The sequence below is a fragment of the Oncorhynchus nerka genome, linkage group LG18 (assembly GCF_034236695.1).
Source record: "Oncorhynchus nerka isolate Pitt River linkage group LG18, Oner_Uvic_2.0, whole genome shotgun sequence".
NCBI classification, from domain to species: Eukaryota; Metazoa; Chordata; class Actinopteri; order Salmoniformes; family Salmonidae; genus Oncorhynchus; species Oncorhynchus nerka.
In genome coordinates, this window is record NC_088413.1 from 30999653 (window position 1) to 31017903 (window position 18251).

An 18251-nucleotide genomic window follows, 5' to 3' on the forward strand; every position below is an offset into this window, starting at 1 on the left:
TGTAAAGGAATGAATGAATGGGGCCATGTATCGTGAGATTTTGAGTGAAAACCTCCATCAGTAAGGGCATTGAAGATGAAACGTGGCTGGGTCTTTCAGCATGACAATGATCCCAAACACACCGCCCGGGCAACGAAGGAGTGGCTTCGTAAGAAGCATTTCAAGGTCCTGGAGTGGCCTAGCCAGTCTCCAGATCTCAACCCCATAGAAAATCTTTGGAGGGAGTTGAAAGTCTGTGTTGCCCAGCAACAGCCCCAAAACATCACTGCTCTAGAGGAGATCTGCATGGAGGAATGGGCCAAAATACCAGCAACAGTGTGTGAAAACCTTGTGAAGACTTACAGAAAACGTTTGACCTCTCATTGCCAACAAAGGGTATATAACAAAGTATTGAGATAAACTTTTGTTATTGACCAAATACTTATTTTCCACCATAATTTGCAAATAAATTCATTAAAAATCCTACAATGTGATTTTCTGGATTTTTTTCTCATGTCTGTCATAGTTGAAGTGTACCTATGATGAATATTACGGGCCTCGCTCATCTTTTTATGTGGGAGAACTTGCACAATTGGTGGCTGATTAAATACTTTTTTGCCCCACTGTATATATATTATATATATATATTCATGTCATAGACAGTCAACTCCACTACACTCAAGTAACTTCAAACAGTGAATGCTAGCGATGGCTAACTATGCTAACTATCCTACCAGTCTGTTTAAATTAGTCTTAGCATGCTAATAGCACACCCTGCACCCTGAAATGTATATTATTAGGGGTATGCAGTAGGTTGATAATGATATCAACAAAGTATGGGACATATCAAATAAAAATTCCCAGCTAATGAGAAAACAGTCATAGTATTTAAAGTAAGAGAATGAACAAGATTTAACAAGGCAACCTTGGTTCTAATTTGTATGGGCCCCAATGGCAGATTTTGAGCGATTTGTACACCCATCCCCGAGGGGTGGGGCATGGACACTGAAATGTCATTCCGTGAGGGACTACAAAATGAAGTATAGTACTTTTATTGCACAAAACGATAATAACTTTGCTCACTATGTTAACGCTTTCCATTTTCGGTAAATCTGCTACCCTCGCTGCTATGCTCAATTGTCTCAAGGCTTAAAAATCCTTATTTAACCTGTCTCATTCCCTTCAACTATACTGATTGAAGTGGATTTAACAAGTGACATCAATAAGGAATCATAGATTTCACCTGGATTCACCTGGTCAGTCTGTCATGGAAAGAGCAGGTGTTCATAATGTTTTGTTGTAGTTGTCACTTTTCATCAGTGAAGCATTGTTCCAAACACCATCATAGCATCTCCTCTGCCTCATCATACTCATTCTTTCCTCATCCTCGTTCACCTCATCCAGTTCCCTCCTACATCCAAAACCAACATAATGAACTATAAACAAACTAACTAGTACTACATTACATGTCACTATACAAAGGCTGTGTACACTGTCTGCTGGAGTATCCTGAGTTTGATCCTTTATGAGAAACTCTTCCAGCAGTGAGTACAAGCAAACAGGCATTATTCCGTGTGCACCTTCAGGTGCATCTTCAGATGGTGCTGGTGAGGGGAAAGCTGTAGGGTTTCTCCCGTGTGGACCCTCTGGTGCCTCTTCAGGCTAGACGAGAGGTATAACGGGCCCAGCACAGGGGACAGCCGAACGGTTTCTCCCCCATGTGCATCCTCTGGTGGATCTCCACCTGTTAAGGGAAACTTAAGACTTTCCCACAAAACACTGCCACCATTCTTATTCCCACCGTATCTACTGATAGCGTTACAACTACTGTCATTTGTAGCCATTTAATGTTGAGGCACTGGCATTGTGTGAGGTCTTGTTTAACATTAATGTCTGTCTTGTCACAGGGTTCATGTTCCAGTTGATAGATCCTTGCTCCGGCCAAACACTATGCCACACCCACGGACACAATTTTCTTCTCCGCAATGAGTACCTCCCCGACCCTTCGCCGAATGCTAACACATTCAGGGCCGTCTGATTGGTCCAGAAACCGATGGGTTGGGCCAGAGCCAGAACACACGTGGGTAAAGCGGAGGTTTGAAAATTCTTCAATGGCTTTGATACTCTAAACCCTAAACTTCAACTAAATATTGTAATAAATCTTGTGGAAAGTTGAGGTGAATAAACTGCTTGGAGTAACCCTGGATTGTATACTGTCATGGTCAAAACATGTTGATGCAACAGTAGCTAAGATGGGGAGAAGTCTGTCCTTAATAAAACGCTGCTCTGCCTTCTTAACAACACTATCAACAAGGCAGGTCCTACAGGCCATAGTTGTCACACCTGGACTACTTTCCAGGTGCCACAAATAGGAAAATTACAATTGGCTAAGAACAGGGCAGCACAGCTGGCCCTTAAATGTACACGGAGAGCTAACATTAATAATATGCATGTCAATCTCTCATGGCTCAAAGTAGAGGAGAGATTGACTTTATTTTATTTATTTTTATTTCACCTTTATTTAACCAGGTAGGCAAGTTGAAAACAAGTTCTCATTTACAATTGAGACCTAGGCAAGATAAAGCAAAGCAGTTCGACACATACAACAACACAGAGTTAGACATGGAGTAAAACAAACATACAGTCAATAATACAGTAGAAACAAGTCTATATACGATGTGAGCAAATGAGGTGAGATAAGGGAGGTAAAGGCAAAAAAAAAGGCCATGGTGGCAAAGTAAATACAATACAGCAAGTAAAACACTGGAATGGTTGATTTGCAGTGGAAGAATGTGCAAAGTAGAAATAAAAATAATTGGATGCAAAGGAGCAAAATAAATAAATAAATAACAGTAGGGAAAGAGGTAGTTGTTTGGGCTAAATTATAGATGGGCTATGTACAGGTGCAGTAATCTGAGCTGCTCTGACAGCTGGTGCTTAAAGCTAGTGAGGGAGATAAGTGTTTCCAGTTTGAGATTTTTGTAGTTCGTTCCAGTCATTGGCAGCAGAGAACTGGAAGGAGAGGCGGCCAAAGAAAGAATTGGTTTTGGGGTGACTAGAGAGATATACCTGCTGGAGCGCGTGCTACAGGTGGGTGATGCTATGGTGACCAGCGAGCTGAGATAAGGGGGGACTTTACCTAGCAGGGTCTTGTAGATGACATGGAGCCAGTGGGTTTGGCGACAAGTATGAAGCGAGGGCCAGCCAACGAGAGAGTACAGGTTGCAATGGTGTGTAGTATATGGGGCTTTGGTGACAAAACGGGTGGCACTGTGATAGACTGCATCCAATTTGTTGAGTGGGGTATTGGAGGCTATTTTGTAAATGACATCGCCGAAGTCGAGGATTGATAGGATGGTCAGTTTTACAAGGGTATGTTTGGCAGCATGAGTGAAGGATGATTTGTTGCGAAATAGGAAGCCAATTCTAGATTTAACTTTGGATTGGAGATGTTTGATATGGGTCTGGAAGGAGAGTTTACAGTCGAACCAGACTCCTGGGTATTTGTAGTTGTCCACGTATTCTAAGTCAGAGCCCTCCAGAGTAGAGTAGTGATGTTGGACAGGTGGGCAGGTGCAGGCAGCGATCAGTTGAAGAGCATGCATTTAGTTTTACTTGTATTTAAGAGCAATTGGAGGCCACGGAAGGAGAGTTGTATGGCATTGAAGCTTGCCTGGAGGGTTGTTAACAGTGTCCTTCATCACTACTTGTTTTGTAAGAAGTGTTGAAATGTTGAATGCACTGAGCTGTCTGGTTAAACTACTAGCAAACAGCCCGGACACCCATGCATACCACACAAGACATGCCACCAGAAACCTCTTCACAGTTCCATAGTCCAGAACAGAATATGGGAGGCGCACAGTACTACATAGAGCCATGGCTACATGGAACTCTATTCCACATCAGGTAACGGATGCAAGCAGTAGAATCAGATTTAAAAAACAGATAAATACACCTTCTGGAACAGTGAGGACTGAAGAGAGACACAGGCACAAACACAAGCATACACATGCTAAAAGACACACTCTACACACACACACACATATATATATATATATATATGGATTTTGTGTTGTAGATATGTGGTAGTGGAGTAGTGGCCTGAGGACACATAATTAATGTGTTGTGAAAAGTGCTATGAAATGTAATGTCATTCATATTTTTATTTGTATATACAGTAGCTGCCTTAAAGGAAAGGTTCACCCATTTTGAATGTTATACTGTTTTTGTGCATCTCTGAGTAATGTTCTCGCAATTCCCTGGGCCATGTCATGTTTTCATATGCATCTGAGTTATTGGCATTCAAGCAGGCAGAAATCTGTCCGGTATGACGTAGAGCTGTGATGAAGTCTCTCTCACTACACTGGAAGTTAATAGGAATAAGACTTTAAGATCGCGAAAACGTCTATCATACATGTCAGATTTAAATTCTGGCCGATGTCATAACTCGGGAGGATGTCTTCTCTCGAATGAGCCATTGAACATATTTTTGCGATATTCCTACCTCGAGAAATGTGTAATTTAACGGAGTGAGGCGATTTTACAGCTAACTAGCTATGTTACATGCTGATATTATATTTGTTATTCCTGTTTTCTAGCTATGTTTGCTAGCTAGCCAGCCAGCCAATAGAAAGAGCATTGCATTGTGTAGCAGACTTGAGCGGCAACAGATTTCCACAACGATTTCCTTCATAAATACAAATACAAAATACTTTGATTGGTTAGAGACGACACAATCGCTGATGACTTTGTGTTGTACAACACCCCTCGTCACCACAAGCGACTTCAATGATGGGAGTCTCAGACTAAAGTATGTAGTGAATGACAAAGAAGCAAAATCATTTGGTGGGAGTCATCAGGCTAATAGAAGGCAGGCTAAAGGCAGCACCTGTTAGGGGGTTAACCTGATGCGCCATCAGTCTCTGCGAATCACAACTATAGGAGCATCACTAGCCGAGTCTGTGTCTGTTCTTTCCAACCGCATATAGACAACTCCCCGTCCCTGGTGACCAATTCTACACCTCGCCCTGGTCTCAGCCAGTCTGCTGTCATGGAGATGTTGTTTTGTGTTTGACTGTCTGCTTCTGGTTGTGGTTAACAGTGTTATTCCCCAGCCCAGAGTTGAGGACAATTTCCCTTCCACTGACCTCCGATATGTCGCCTCTGGTCCTGGCCTGCTCGGTGATTCCATCCCCAGGGACCTTGGCTCTAACAGCCTGGGTCTGGGAATCCAAGACGGCCGCCCAGTCTCCTCTGTTAGCCTTCAGCCAACCACCTGTAGGAAGAGGTTACAAAATAAACTTTACAAACATGGCAGAGAACTCTACATATGGAGTCCATTACCCGGTCAAGTTCAAACATAGTTTGTTTTAGTATATAAACATAAGTTGTATTTATTTCATTGTATGCAGGTGAATATCTTCCTATTGATGCATATATACACATTGTATAATCCTGAAGACACACACAGATATGTTCTCTATATGTATTTCTCCCTTACCTTAATCCCACATCTTTAGTCCACTCTCTGGTCTGTCCTCTATTGTCTCCACTTTGAGCAGCTGCAGATCAGGCTTCCCATCCTCCATGTCTACTGACTGTAAGAGATACAGAGTGAGAGGATGTTGGATCAATAAATATGATTTGAGCACCCTGCTATGGAGCATCTTCTGATCGGGCAATGAAGGATTGCCATGAGTACGATGCAAACATTGTCGTTGATTTGATTACTTGACACTCTTTAGTTCGGGATTTTGGCAACTAGCTTTGCTAACTAGCTTAGCGCAAAGAATGGAAGTCTGCAGTTACACCTAATCCAGTTTTTGTGCTAAGAGAGTTAGCACTGGTGTGTAAAATTACCTCTAACTTCCTGTATACTGGACGCAGAGAAAAAAATGGTATCCACAAGTTCATCTGACTTATCCCTTTAATGGTTTGATAATTCAAAGGCATGGTCCCAGACTTAAGACAAGCTTAATCAAGACCCGGGCCCATATCTACAAAGTGTCTTGGAGTAGGAGTGCTGATATAGGATCTGTCCATACAAATCTTATTTTGAACTAAGATCAGCACTCCTACATAATTCTCGGGATAGATACCCTGAGTAGAAGTGCTGATTGAGGATCAGGTCTTATTCATTAGTCTAAAAAGGCTAAACTGATCCTAGATCAGCACACCTAATGTAAGAGGCTTTGTGGATATGGGCCCTAACCTAATACCATTCAGACAGTAATTCACAGTGGGCTCACCTCAGTGAGACTGTGTGTGTTCCTGTGCTGCTCAGCTGGTTCCTCTGTGGGTTCAGGAGGTGGTGTAGTCTGGTTGTCCTTCATGTCCATGGGCCCCTCAGGGTTCCCCAGACCCTCCTCACACCCCTCCTTCACCAGCAGCACCTCTGGACCCTCCTCCTGGAAGAGACATGTGATACAGATTACACAGACATACACTCCCTCAGGTACACACACACACGCAAATGTATTAAACTTTTTTATTTTTTAAATCGCATTTACATAAGTATTCAGACCCTACCCTCAATACTTTGTTGAAGCAACTTTGCCAGCCTCGAGTCTTCTAGGGTATAACGTTACAAGCTTGGCACACCTGTATTTGGGGATTTTCTCCCATTCTTCTCTGTAGATCCTCTCAAGCTCGGTCAGGATCGCTGAAAAGCTATTTTCAGGTCTTTCCAGAGATGTTCGATCGGGTTCAAGTCCGGGCTCTAGCTGGGCCACTCAAGGACATTCAGAGACTTGTCCCGAAGCCACTCCTGCATTGTCTTGGCTGTGTGCTTAGGGTCGTTGTCCTGTTGGAAAGTGAACCTTCGCCCCCAGTCTGAGGTCCTGAGCGGTCTGGAGCAGGTTTTCATCAAGTGTCTCTTTACTTTGCTCCGTTCATTTTTCCCCTCAATCCTGTTAAATCTCCCAGTCCCTGCCTCTGAAAAACATCCCCACAGCATGATGCTGCCACCACCATGCTTCACCATAGTGATGGTGCCAGGTTTCCACCAAACTTGATGCTTGGCATTCAGGCCAAAGAGTTCCATCTTGGTTTCAACAGACCAAAGAACCTTGTTTCTCATGGTCTGAGAGTCCTTTAGGTGCATTTTGGCAAACTACAAGCAGGATGTCATGTACATTTTACTGAGGAGTGGCTTTCGTCTGGCTACTTTACCATAAAAGCTTGATTGGTGGAGTGCTGCAGAGATGCATGTCCTTCTGGAAGGTTCTCCCATCTCCACAGATTAACTCTGGAGCTCTGTCAGAGTGACCATCAGGTTCTTGGTCACCTCCCTGACCAAGGCCCTTCTCCCCCGATTGCTCAGCTTGGCCAGGCGGCCAGCTCTAGGAAGAGTCTTGGTGGTTCCAAACGTATTCCATTTAAGAAGAATGAAGACCACTGTGTTCTTGGGGACCTTCAATCCTGAAGACATTTTTTTGGTACCCTTCCCCAGATCTGTGCCACGACACAATCCTGTCTCTGAGCTTTACGGTCAATTCCTTCTACCTCATGGCGTGGTTTTTGCTCTGACATTAACTGTCAACTGTGAGACCTTATATAGAAAGATGTGTGCCTTTCCAAATAAATTGAATTTACCACAGGTGGACTCCAATCAAGATGTTGAAACCTCTCAAGGATGATCAATGGAAACAGGATGCACCTGAGCTCAATTTTGAGTCTCATAGCAAAGGTTCTGAATACTTATGTAAATTAGGTATTTTTAATTTTTCTAAAAACCTGTTTCTACTTTGTCCTTATGGGGTAAAAAATATTTAAAACATTTTAGAATAAGACTGTAAAGTAACAATGTGAAAAAGTAAAGTGGTCTGAATACTTTCCAAATGCAATGTATATTAAAGGGAATTTCAATGAAAGTCTAAAAATGAAAAGTCCCATTTTTTGTTTATTAAACAAACAAATTTTAAATACACCATATGAAAACCACACATACAATGTCTCAACTACTTGATAAACTGCATACATTTTCTCTTTAAATAGAGTCTTTGGGAAAGAATTAAGTAGTTGGAAGTAATGAAATAGGCATTTGTGAACAACATATAACCTACACAGTACAAACACAATAAGTAACAGACTTGTTATGCTTATATATGCCTAAAAATTACACATTGTCTGGATGACAATTCTACCCAGGAATATTCAACACTGAAATCTGTTACTCTCATTATTCCAAATTCATCTGTGGATATTTTCTACTGACAACAATTCAAATTAATCTTTGTCTAGAATGCAGGGTTTGTCAAAACGTCAGAAGCGATCAAGTGGAATGTTTACTTCCTATGTTATAGAGTGAAATGGTTTTCCTGCTGATGCAATATTCTACCAAGGAATATTTAACACTGAAATCTATTCCTCTCATTATTACAAATGTTTTCTGCAGAAAAGACCTACAGATGCATTTGAAATTAAGAGTGTAACAGATTACAGTGTTTAATATTCCTTGGTAGAATAGTGCATCAGCAGGAAAACCATTCCACTCTATAACATAGGAAGTAAACATTCCACTTGATCGCTTATGACTTTTAGATCAAACGCTGTATTTAAAGGAAAATTGAATTATCTTTGTTTCCTGCAGAAAAGACCCACAGATGCAAAGAAAATTTAATTTTCCTTTAAATACAGCGTTTGATCTAAACATCATAAGCCATGTTATAGAGTGGAATGGTTTTTCTGCTGGTGTGTCCTGAGGTAGCTCCTTTCTGAGAACCTCTACCTGCAGTGCGTTCAGGCGAACGGCCTCTCTCCCGTGTGGACCTTCAAGTGCATCTTCAAATGGTGGTGGCGAGAGAACCTCTTCTCACACTGGGGGCAGCTGTAAGGTTTCTCCCCGGTGTGGACCCTCTGATGCCTCTTCAGGTCACCGGCCTGGGTGAAGCGCATGTGACACTGGGTACAGCTGTAGGGTTTCTCCCCTGTGTGGACCCTCTGGTGGATCTCAACCTTCTGGGAGCAGCTGAAACCTTTGTTACAGAACATGCAGAGGAACCGTTTTTCTTTACTACCGCCTGATATTGCCCCCCTTCTCTGGGCCTGGGCTCTAGCCCTGTCATTTGAGTTCAATACCTGATCGAAAATGATGCGGCCGTCTGAATCGGGAGGTGCCGTTGACGTAGACACTGAGTTGCGATCCCTGAATGCGTGTAAAGGGGAGTGGGTTGCAACATTTAGATTGGTCTCTCTTTCCCTGTAGTCTAAGAAGTCATTGGTGTTGCCCTGTGAGTGTCTTTCAAAAAAGTGAGTCTCGTCTGCATTCCATGTCAGAGATGTGTCGCCCTCCACTTTCACAGTCACTTCATCTACGACTATAACCTCCCCTTTCTTATCTAGGCCCCCTTCAGAGTATACACTACTACTATACCGGTTCCAGTCCCCTCTAGACAGATCAGTCTGTGTCTCTAAACCCAAGGATATGTTGCCAGGGTCCATCTCTGTAGTGTAAGAACAAGACGGATCATCACCACCAGTGTCTAATGTTTCACCATCCCCACGGGAATGAACAGGCCTCTGGCTCTGGTTAAATACCGGTAAATACTCTGAGCTGGGAGCAGGAGGACAGTTCAGTGGCCCCAGTCTCTCTGGATCTGATAATTGGTCAGATCCTGTGTGTAAGAGCCTTTGTGTTACAATTACATTCTTAGTGTCTGTCTCTGACTTGAGTACGGTGTCCGGCCTTCCACTGACCTCCGTGATGCTGCACCGGTTCCTTGGCTCGTGAGCAGCGGCAGCGGGGTCTGTGGCTTCATATGGCACTCCAGCTGCTCCAGTCTGGATGTCTCTGCTGTGCCGTGGATTCTCCCCTCCTTCAGATCTCTCCTGCTCGGCCTCAGAACCTGCAGCCTCTGCATCTCCAGACTGACACAAGAAGGAATTTGATAACAATGTCATAGGGAAGTCTCCCCTATGGCAGATACATTAGGATGTACATGTAAGCAAGTGAATAGCGAAGGGGAGCCTTTCTGAAACTGGTCACATTTGATGTACGGTAATTTTAATTACACATACCTCTATTACGATAACGTGCTGGGTTGATGTTCCACTCCCTTCATCTACAGCTACGGGTTGGTCATTTCTCCATGTATTGTGGCCCACTGGCTTCACAACGTTCCTGTGACCTCCAGTGAGATGTCCTTCACCTGAGAGAGTGATTGGATATAAAGAGGTGGTTAGCTTGGGTGCTCAACGCTATATTGACTATTGTACACTATTGACACAGTCTAGAATTGGCAAGGAAGTAAGCAACACTTCTCATAACTTCTTGCAAGATAACTAAGCAATTATTGGAATTATTGCATACTATCCAAACACATGTGGGAAGGGAACGTGGCAAAATGTACCTCTTGCCATTTCTCTGTATCGGTCGAGGACCTTTACACTACTGTGACGACTGGGGAGGGCGCGCTCCCGTGCCACCTTCAGTTCCAGTAGCTGTAGTTTCCTCCGCAATGTCCTGTTTTCTTTCTGACTTTGAGAAATTTCCAAACGAAACACTGAATAGTCGTCGTCTACGAGTTTACAGATCTCTGACACGGCTGCATTCGCTAGCACCTCCATGATGGAGGCTATTTGAGTGTGAAAAACCATACAGTTAGCCATTGTTAGCAGCTTGCTAGCGTCAGCTAGATAACGTCTATCAACCAAGTCCTGTCTCCAACGCGAACTAAAGACTACTTGGGGGAACGTATCGGATGCTTAGGAGTTCAATTAGTCATATCTGTAGTTCCATTATATTAATAAATGTCCAAATAAAAACACTAACGTGAAAGTTGTTCTCGGTCACTGTTTACTTCCCCTTTACAGTGAAGAGAAAGGATTTCATTGGTTGGCGTCATGGGGCGTGATTAAATGAAAAAAAGGAGTGCTCTGAGCTGCACGCTTTGAAATATGCTATTGCTAGCTACGTTACAAATTAATTTTTAAAAAATCACAGCCATATTGTATTCCCCACTGAAATATACATAAATACAAATTAAACACAAATCACGACGTTTCATGATCAGTATCCGTTACACTCAGAACAGACATGTTTAGAAAGAACAGTGTGTTAGCTATAATATCTATCTATATATATAGTACCAGTCAAATGTGGGGTTATGCCCATAGGTTCACACGTAGTCATTCCAGGTTCTTTATTTTTACTAGTTCTACATTGTAGAATAATAGTGAACACATCAAAACTATGAAATAACACATATGGAATCATTTAGTAACCAAAGTGTTGAACAAATCAAAATATATTTTACATTTGAGATTCTTCAAAGTTGCCACGCTTTGCCTTGATGACAGCTTTGTTCACTATTATTCTACAATGGTAGAAAATTACAAAAAATTAAGAAAACCCCTTGAATGAGTAGGTGTCCAAACTTTTGACCAGTACTAAACTTAGAAAGAAAAAAAAAAAAAAACTGTCAACGGTTTTTATTTTCAGCAAACATAACGTGTAAATATTTTTATGAACATAGATTTCAAGAACTGAGACATAAACTGAACAAGTTCCACAGACATGTGACTAACAGAAATGGAATGTGTCCCTGAACAAAGGGGGGTTAAAAGTAACAGTCAGTATCTGGTGTGGCCACCAGCTGCATTAAGTATTGCAGTGCATCTCCTCCTCATGGACTGTACCAGATTTGCCAGTTCTTGCTGTGAGATGTTACCCCACTCTTCCACCAAGGCACCTGCAAGTTCCGACATTTCTTGGGGGAATGGCCCTAGCCCTCACGCTCAGATCAAACAGGTCCCAGACGTGCTCAATGGGGTTGAGGTCCGGGCTCTTCGCTGGCCATGGCAGAACACTGACATTCCTGTCTTGCAGGAAATCACGCACAGAACAAGCAGTATGGCTGGTGGCTTTGTCATGCTGGAGGGTCATGTCAGGATGAGCCTGCAGGAAGGGTACCACATGAGGGAGGAGGATGTCTTCCCTGTAACGCACATTGTTAAGATTGCCTGCAATGACAACAAGCTCAGTCTGATGATGCTGTGACACATCGCCCCAGACCATGACGGACCTTCTACCTCCAAATCGATCCCGCTCCAGAGTACTGGCCTCGGTGTAACGCTCATTCCTTCGATGATAAACGAGAATCCGACCATCACCCCTGGTGAGACAAAACCTTGACTCGTCAGTGAAGAGCACTTGCCGCCAGTCCTGTCTGGGCCAGCGAAGGTGGGTTTGTGCCCATAGGCGACGTTGTTGCCGGTGATGTCTGGTGAGGACCTGACTTACAACAGGCGTACAAGTCCTCAGTCCAGCCTCTCTAAGCCTATAACGGACAGTCTGAGCACTGTCGGGTCTTTGGCTATGCCGGATTCAGTGATATGACATGCTATTCTATAAAATAATTTATCCGTAATTAATATCACCCGATTCAGCTAATCGTGTAAATGTAATTAACTAGAGAGTCAGGCACCACGAAATATTTATAGAGCTGTTATCTTCCCGAATAAACTCTGAAAGACCTAGTAATACTTTACATCAATAGCCGTCAATATCAATTATCGCCTTAATTCAGTCTCAACTGAAAGTTGTCAATTCTTTTATCTGCATGAACCCTGGCTAACAAGTTGAATCAGCAATACAAAATTGGGTTTAATTATTGATTTACTAAATACCTAACTAATCACACAGAATCACACAATGAATCATAACTTGATTACAAATTGCGTCATAAAGGAAAACGTCCCTAGCGGGCGGAACAGATATGACAGCTTGTTACACAAAGGAAAAGGGGCTGGGTTGAGTGAAAGAGCAGGAAGACAGGAACAAAGGCGAAGCTGTGCTATCGTAAATACAGTATCTTATGCATTCTAAATTACCGCCCATTTGGAAAAGGAAAATGCAATAAATATGTACTCGGAGCTGCGCTTCAGTTGGTTGGTGGTAGATGGAAGGCCATTTTGCCAAACCGAGTCCTTTGAAGAATGTCTCTGGTGGTCAATTGGATGCGTTGTAGTAACGTCGGTGTGTGATAGACGGGATACTCTGTCTGTTCCTTCCTAACCTGCGTTTGCAGCTGCGGTTGCTAACTCAATGGCTAGGAGGTATCACTTCTGAAGTGAATAAGAGTTCAAAGTTCATACCATTCGCAACCAAAGCTCACGCTGATGTTGGCTTCGTTCTGTAGTTGTTATCTGAACCATTCTGACATAGGACTGTCGTCCTCATATCCTCGGAACAGCAAGTAATGTTGTCGTCAAGGCTTTATATAGGATGTGTTTGAAAAGTTTTATAGCCCTTGTCCCTTCACAGGGGAGGGCTACTGATTGAGCAGCCCTATCTTATAAAAAGCCAAATGTCAAATTTTAGGAGCTAAAAATCACATTTCATCCCATCACAAATAATTTCATATTCAAATATTTAAATTGAACAACAATTCCATGTGAATCCGATAACTCTGATGTGAAGACTTTGTCATTTTATATGACATCATATTCATTAAGTACCATCACATATGTTCAATTGTTCGGATTACCAGAATATAGTTAATTTCCCCCCACCTTCTGATGTTCCCTGAATCTCTATGTTAACCAAGGGTTTTGCAAATGTTACCTCAGTAGGGTAGAGAGAGGAAAAAGGGGGGGGGGGGGAAAGAGGTATTTATGACTGTCATAAACCTACCCACCAGGCCAACGTCATGACAGCACTGATTGAGGGATTGTGCGTTCCTGGTGTTAGTCGGCAATTGTTGTTGCCATCCTGTACCTGTCTCGCAGACTTTTGGGGAACACAACCAGAGACTTCTGACAAATTACTCTCCACAGAAAATGGACCGAGCAACTTCAAAAGAGAAAGACGACAAGACATACAAGCGTACATATGTACATTGCAATTATTTTCGAATGAGCGGCCGTTCATGTGCAAAGTATTAGCATAGTTATCAACTGTATGTAGTGGGTCCATTCGGTCTTTCCCACTCTGTCCACACCCCTATCCATTGTCTACCAAGCCGTCATATCGGTTTAGTCCACTAGGGCCTTTTCATTGCATTTTGTAGTAATCAATGTGTAAGCTATTCTGTTTGAGTTTGTAATTCTGTGTGATTAGTTAGTTAGAAAATAAATATTTAAGCCAATTTGTATATCGCTGATTCATCATTTATGCTAGGGTTCGTGCAGATATCCAAGGATTTTGCAACATTCAGAATGAGACTGATAGAAGGTAACAAATAATGAATGACTGATTGATGACTGAAATGTAAGAGATCTTTATATCTTTAAGAGTTCATTCGTAAAACGATTACTTGTTAAAAACTTTTTCCGAGATTCCTAATGAGTTAACTGTTACAGGATTAATGTAATCATAATAATTAAACAGTTCATCAATTTGATAAAATAATCGTTATTACATTAATGATAAAGGCATGACAGCAGTCAAGCATCGATTATCATGTAACTAGAATAAGACCTATTTATTGGACAGGAGCATCAAGCTCATACCGTGCATTTTTACCACCCTGTGAAGTTCATCATAATTTATTTTTATCTGTAACCTAATAAACTGCATGTTTTCCCAAGTCGTAGTGGGAGGGCCACACACCATATCATCGCGTGACTCCAAGTTTACTTCGATATGATGGTTATTATATCAATATGTGCTCATGAGTTTCCACCGCAATTTCTCGCATTATTAATTTTACAGACACAAAAAGATCCCATCATGTCGAACGAACAAATTATCTGTAGGCATTTATAAAATTGTATCAAAACATCCTGTTTCCATCACAGTTGGCGTAACCTTTTTTAAAAAAATATTGTATGACTTTACTTGCATAAAAACTGTGGTTGGAAACGTTGTTACTGATGAAGTGACAGCCTTGTCCGGTTGTTTCACGCATGTGTTTTATAATGATGAAATGAAGATGTCTGTAATGTTATGTTGAACCTTTTCCAAAGTATTCTAAAATAAATGTTACAATAGTGAGGGTTCCTGGTTTATAGAAAAGCTGAAGGGTTACCATAGTTGAAAGATTAGTGGAATCTGTGTGGGTAGCTGGACAGGTAGGATGACTGACAGTGAAGGTTTCAAGACTAGTCATTCAACTGAGACTGCTCTTCTCTGTATCACGGAGGCGCTCCGCACTGCTAAAGCTAACTCTCTCTCCTCTGCTCTCATCCTTCTAGACCTATCGGCTGCCTTCGATACTGTGAACCATCAGATCCTCCTCTCCACCCTCTCCGAGTTGGGCATCTCCGGCGCGGCCCACGCTTGGATTGCGTCCTACCTGACAGGTCGCTCCTACCAGGTGGCGTGGCGAGAATCAGTCTCCACACCACGTGCTCTCACCACTGGTGTCCCCCAGGGCTCTGTTCTAGGCCCTCTCCTATTCTCGCTATACACCAAGTCACTTGGCTCTGTCATAACCTCACATGGTCTCTCCTATCATTGCTATGCAGACGACACACAATTAATCTTCTCCTTTCCCCCTTCTGATGACCAGGTGGCGAATCGCATCTCTGCATGTCTGGCAGACATATCCGTGTGGATGACGGATCACCACCTCAAGCTGAACCTCGGCAAGACGGAGCTGCTCTTCCTCCCGGGGAAGGACTGCCCGTTCCATGATCTCGCCATCACGGTTGACAACTCCATTGTGTCCTCCTCCCAGAGCGCTAAGAACCTTGGCGTGATCCTGGACAACACCCTGTCGTTCTCAACTAACATCAAGGCGGTGGCCCGTTCCTGTAGGTTCATGCTCTACAACATCCGCAGAGTACGACCCTGCCTCACACAGGAAGCGGCGCAGGTCCTAATCCAGGCACTTGTCATCTCCCGTCTGGATTACTGCAACTCGCTGTTGGCTGGGCTCCCTGCCTGTGCCATTAAACCCCTACAACTCATCCAGAACGCCGCAGCCCGTCTGGTGTTCAACCTTCCCAAGTTCTCTCACGTCACCCCGCTCCTCCGCTCCCTCCACTGGCTTCCAGTTGAAGCTCGCATCCGCTACAAGACCATGGTGCTTGCCTACGGAGCTGTGAGGGGAACGGCACCTCAGTACCTCCAGGCTCTGATCAGGCCCTACACCCAAACAAGGGCACTGCGTTCATCCACCGCTGGCCTGCTCGCCTCCCTACCACTGAGGAAGTACAGTTCCCGCTCAGCCCAGTCAAAACTGTTCGCTGCTCTGGCCCCCCAATGGTGGAACAAACTCCCTCACGACGCCAGGACAGCGGAGTCAATCACCACCTTCCGGAGACACCTGAAACCCCACCTCTTTAAGGAATACCTAGGATAGGATAAAGTAATCCCTCTCACCCCCCCTCCCCCTGAAAAGATTTAGATGCACTACTGTTCCACTGGAGGTCATAAGGTGAATGCACCAATTTGTAAGTCGCTCTGGATAAGAGCGTCTGCTAAATGACTTAAATGTAATGTAAATGTAAGGTGAACAGGTGGTCACGTGTCAGGTGACAGAGGAATGTATGAGACTGAGGCAGGAATTCCTTTAACCATTAAGTGGTATATTTACTGAGTAGTCTGTGCTGCATCACAAAGGAAACAAATAACATATATCCAATCAAATTCATAATCAAAGATCAAATCATAGTCATTATTAACATAAGTCAGGGAATTCAACAGTCCAGTTCATTAAGAAGTCAATAGTAATCATCCGCGAGTCATTTAGGCTCATAACTATTTATCATAAATCATGAAAGAAAAACAGTGAATGGTTATACAATCTATAATCCCCATGATCAAAGTCAATCAGTTAGCAAACAATGACGTTTCTCATTTCACGCTTTCAATTGTCTTCATGTGTACATATAATTAATTTCAATACACATGAACCATATCGATTGCATAATTGGCCTATGAGGATCTGTAGGGCCGTGATCATTGACAATTCACATTACACAATATGTTTGAAGCGTGCGCTCCAAGCCGCGCTCCGCGGTGATAACTATACACAATAACTTAATGGCCCACTCTCCCGATCACCACGGATCATTCAGATGAAAGGTAAGAGTCGGTGGACTTACGTGGATTCATAGACGCACAGAACTTCTGGATCAGATGGAGTTAAGGAAGAGAAAGCAGCGAGATCAGGCGATGGCAATTTCCTCCTTTTATGGAGTTGAGATCTGTCGGACATTTCCACCTGACCTAATTAAAGCGCCCCTGGCCCAGCTGAGTAAATGGCAATGAATTAAAGGATTATTCCACCAACTCCATGGGCCTTTTCTACAATAGTAATCAAAGTTATTCTACTTGTTAAATGTAATGTTTTGTGCAATAAAATTGCTGTACTTTACGTTATGAAATTAAATACACAAAATCGACTCTGTGCTGACTGACTTGGTTATTTTTTATTCATTGCAGGGACTGAGCTTCCCTTATCTCAGTCGAACCATACAACTCTACGCACAAAAATGTTGACCAAAACTAATTTACTTGAAGAACAATGTTCATCAAGTAAATGTGTTTTTGGTCAAATTTTCTGTGTCAATTGTTAAACGTGGTCCTTGTGCATAGAGTTATCTTTTTTTTTTACTTGGCATACATTCTAAAGTGAAAAGTCTGAGTCTCAGCGTTATTATGTTACTGTGGAATTGCCCTTTACAGTCTGCATTCTGAGGACCTGGTAATATCAGGGCTGCGTTCAGCACATTTGAACGTTCTGGAATGTTCAATTGAACAGATGGTGCTGTACTCAACCAGTTACAAAACGGGGAGGGCTTGTTGGTTGGGGAACGCTGTCAGCATGGCAGTATGTCACTTATTGTTTCAAACCACACCCACCAAATGGGAGCAAACGTACCTCAAAGTCTATTCAAGAACTTACAAGAATGTTTTGAGGAAACGTGTTGTTCAGTACAAACCGTTCTGCAACGTAGCAAATGTTCAAGTGAACTGAACGCACCTCAGGAGTTGCTGGAGGGAGAGACTGAACCTCTGAAACAGCTGGCCACAAATCATGGCCCCGGATCAGGAGCCGTCGCTGTTCCTTCCCGAGTCGGAACCAGGAATGATCCACTAGGGACAGAGACTCCACCACAACCACCAAACAGAACAAAACCAGTGGACAGGTGGACTGAACAACAGTCCTGGTGGTCATCAGAGAGACAGAGGCTCCAGTCAGGGATCCAGTCGGCAGCCCAGACCCTTCTCTTCACATTCTCAGTGCAGGGATGGAGCAGGGCCTGGGGATGATAGAGATAGACCCTGCTGTTCCTATGATACAACCACCACAGTATCCATGATCACCCTGGGCTTCAGCCTTCACAGGGAGTGACAGAAGATAACCCTGGTGGTAATCTGT

General features: G+C 43.1%; 1 protein-coding gene across 5 annotated transcripts; it reads right to left on the reverse strand.

The window, feature by feature from the left end:
- Positions 1-2417: 2417 nt before the first annotated feature.
- Positions 2418-17113, reverse strand: LOC115145645 (zinc finger protein 271-like). 5 transcript variants are annotated; one of them, XM_065003991.1, is made up of 6 exons: positions 10329-10804; positions 9997-10127; positions 9676-9846; positions 6228-6386; positions 5480-5576; positions 2418-5254 (listed from the first exon to the last, which is right to left on the reverse strand). In XM_065003991.1, the coding sequence occupies exons 1-5, from the start codon at positions 10585-10587 to the stop codon at positions 5481-5483; spliced, it is 816 nt and encodes a 271-aa protein (XP_064860063.1). In that variant the 5' UTR covers positions 10588-10804; the 3' UTR covers positions 2418-5254; position 5480. The 5 variants fall into 5 exon arrangements, with proteins under 5 accessions (XP_064860063.1, XP_064860062.1, XP_029543027.1 ...); XM_029687167.2 differs by lacking the exons at positions 2418-5254; positions 5480-5576; positions 6228-6386 and adding exons at positions 7860-8954; positions 9058-9124; XM_065003990.1 differs by lacking the exons at positions 2418-5254; positions 5480-5576 and having other exon boundaries at positions 6303-6386; positions 8708-9846; positions 10329-10803.
- Between the last annotated feature and the right edge of the window lie 1138 nt (positions 17114-18251).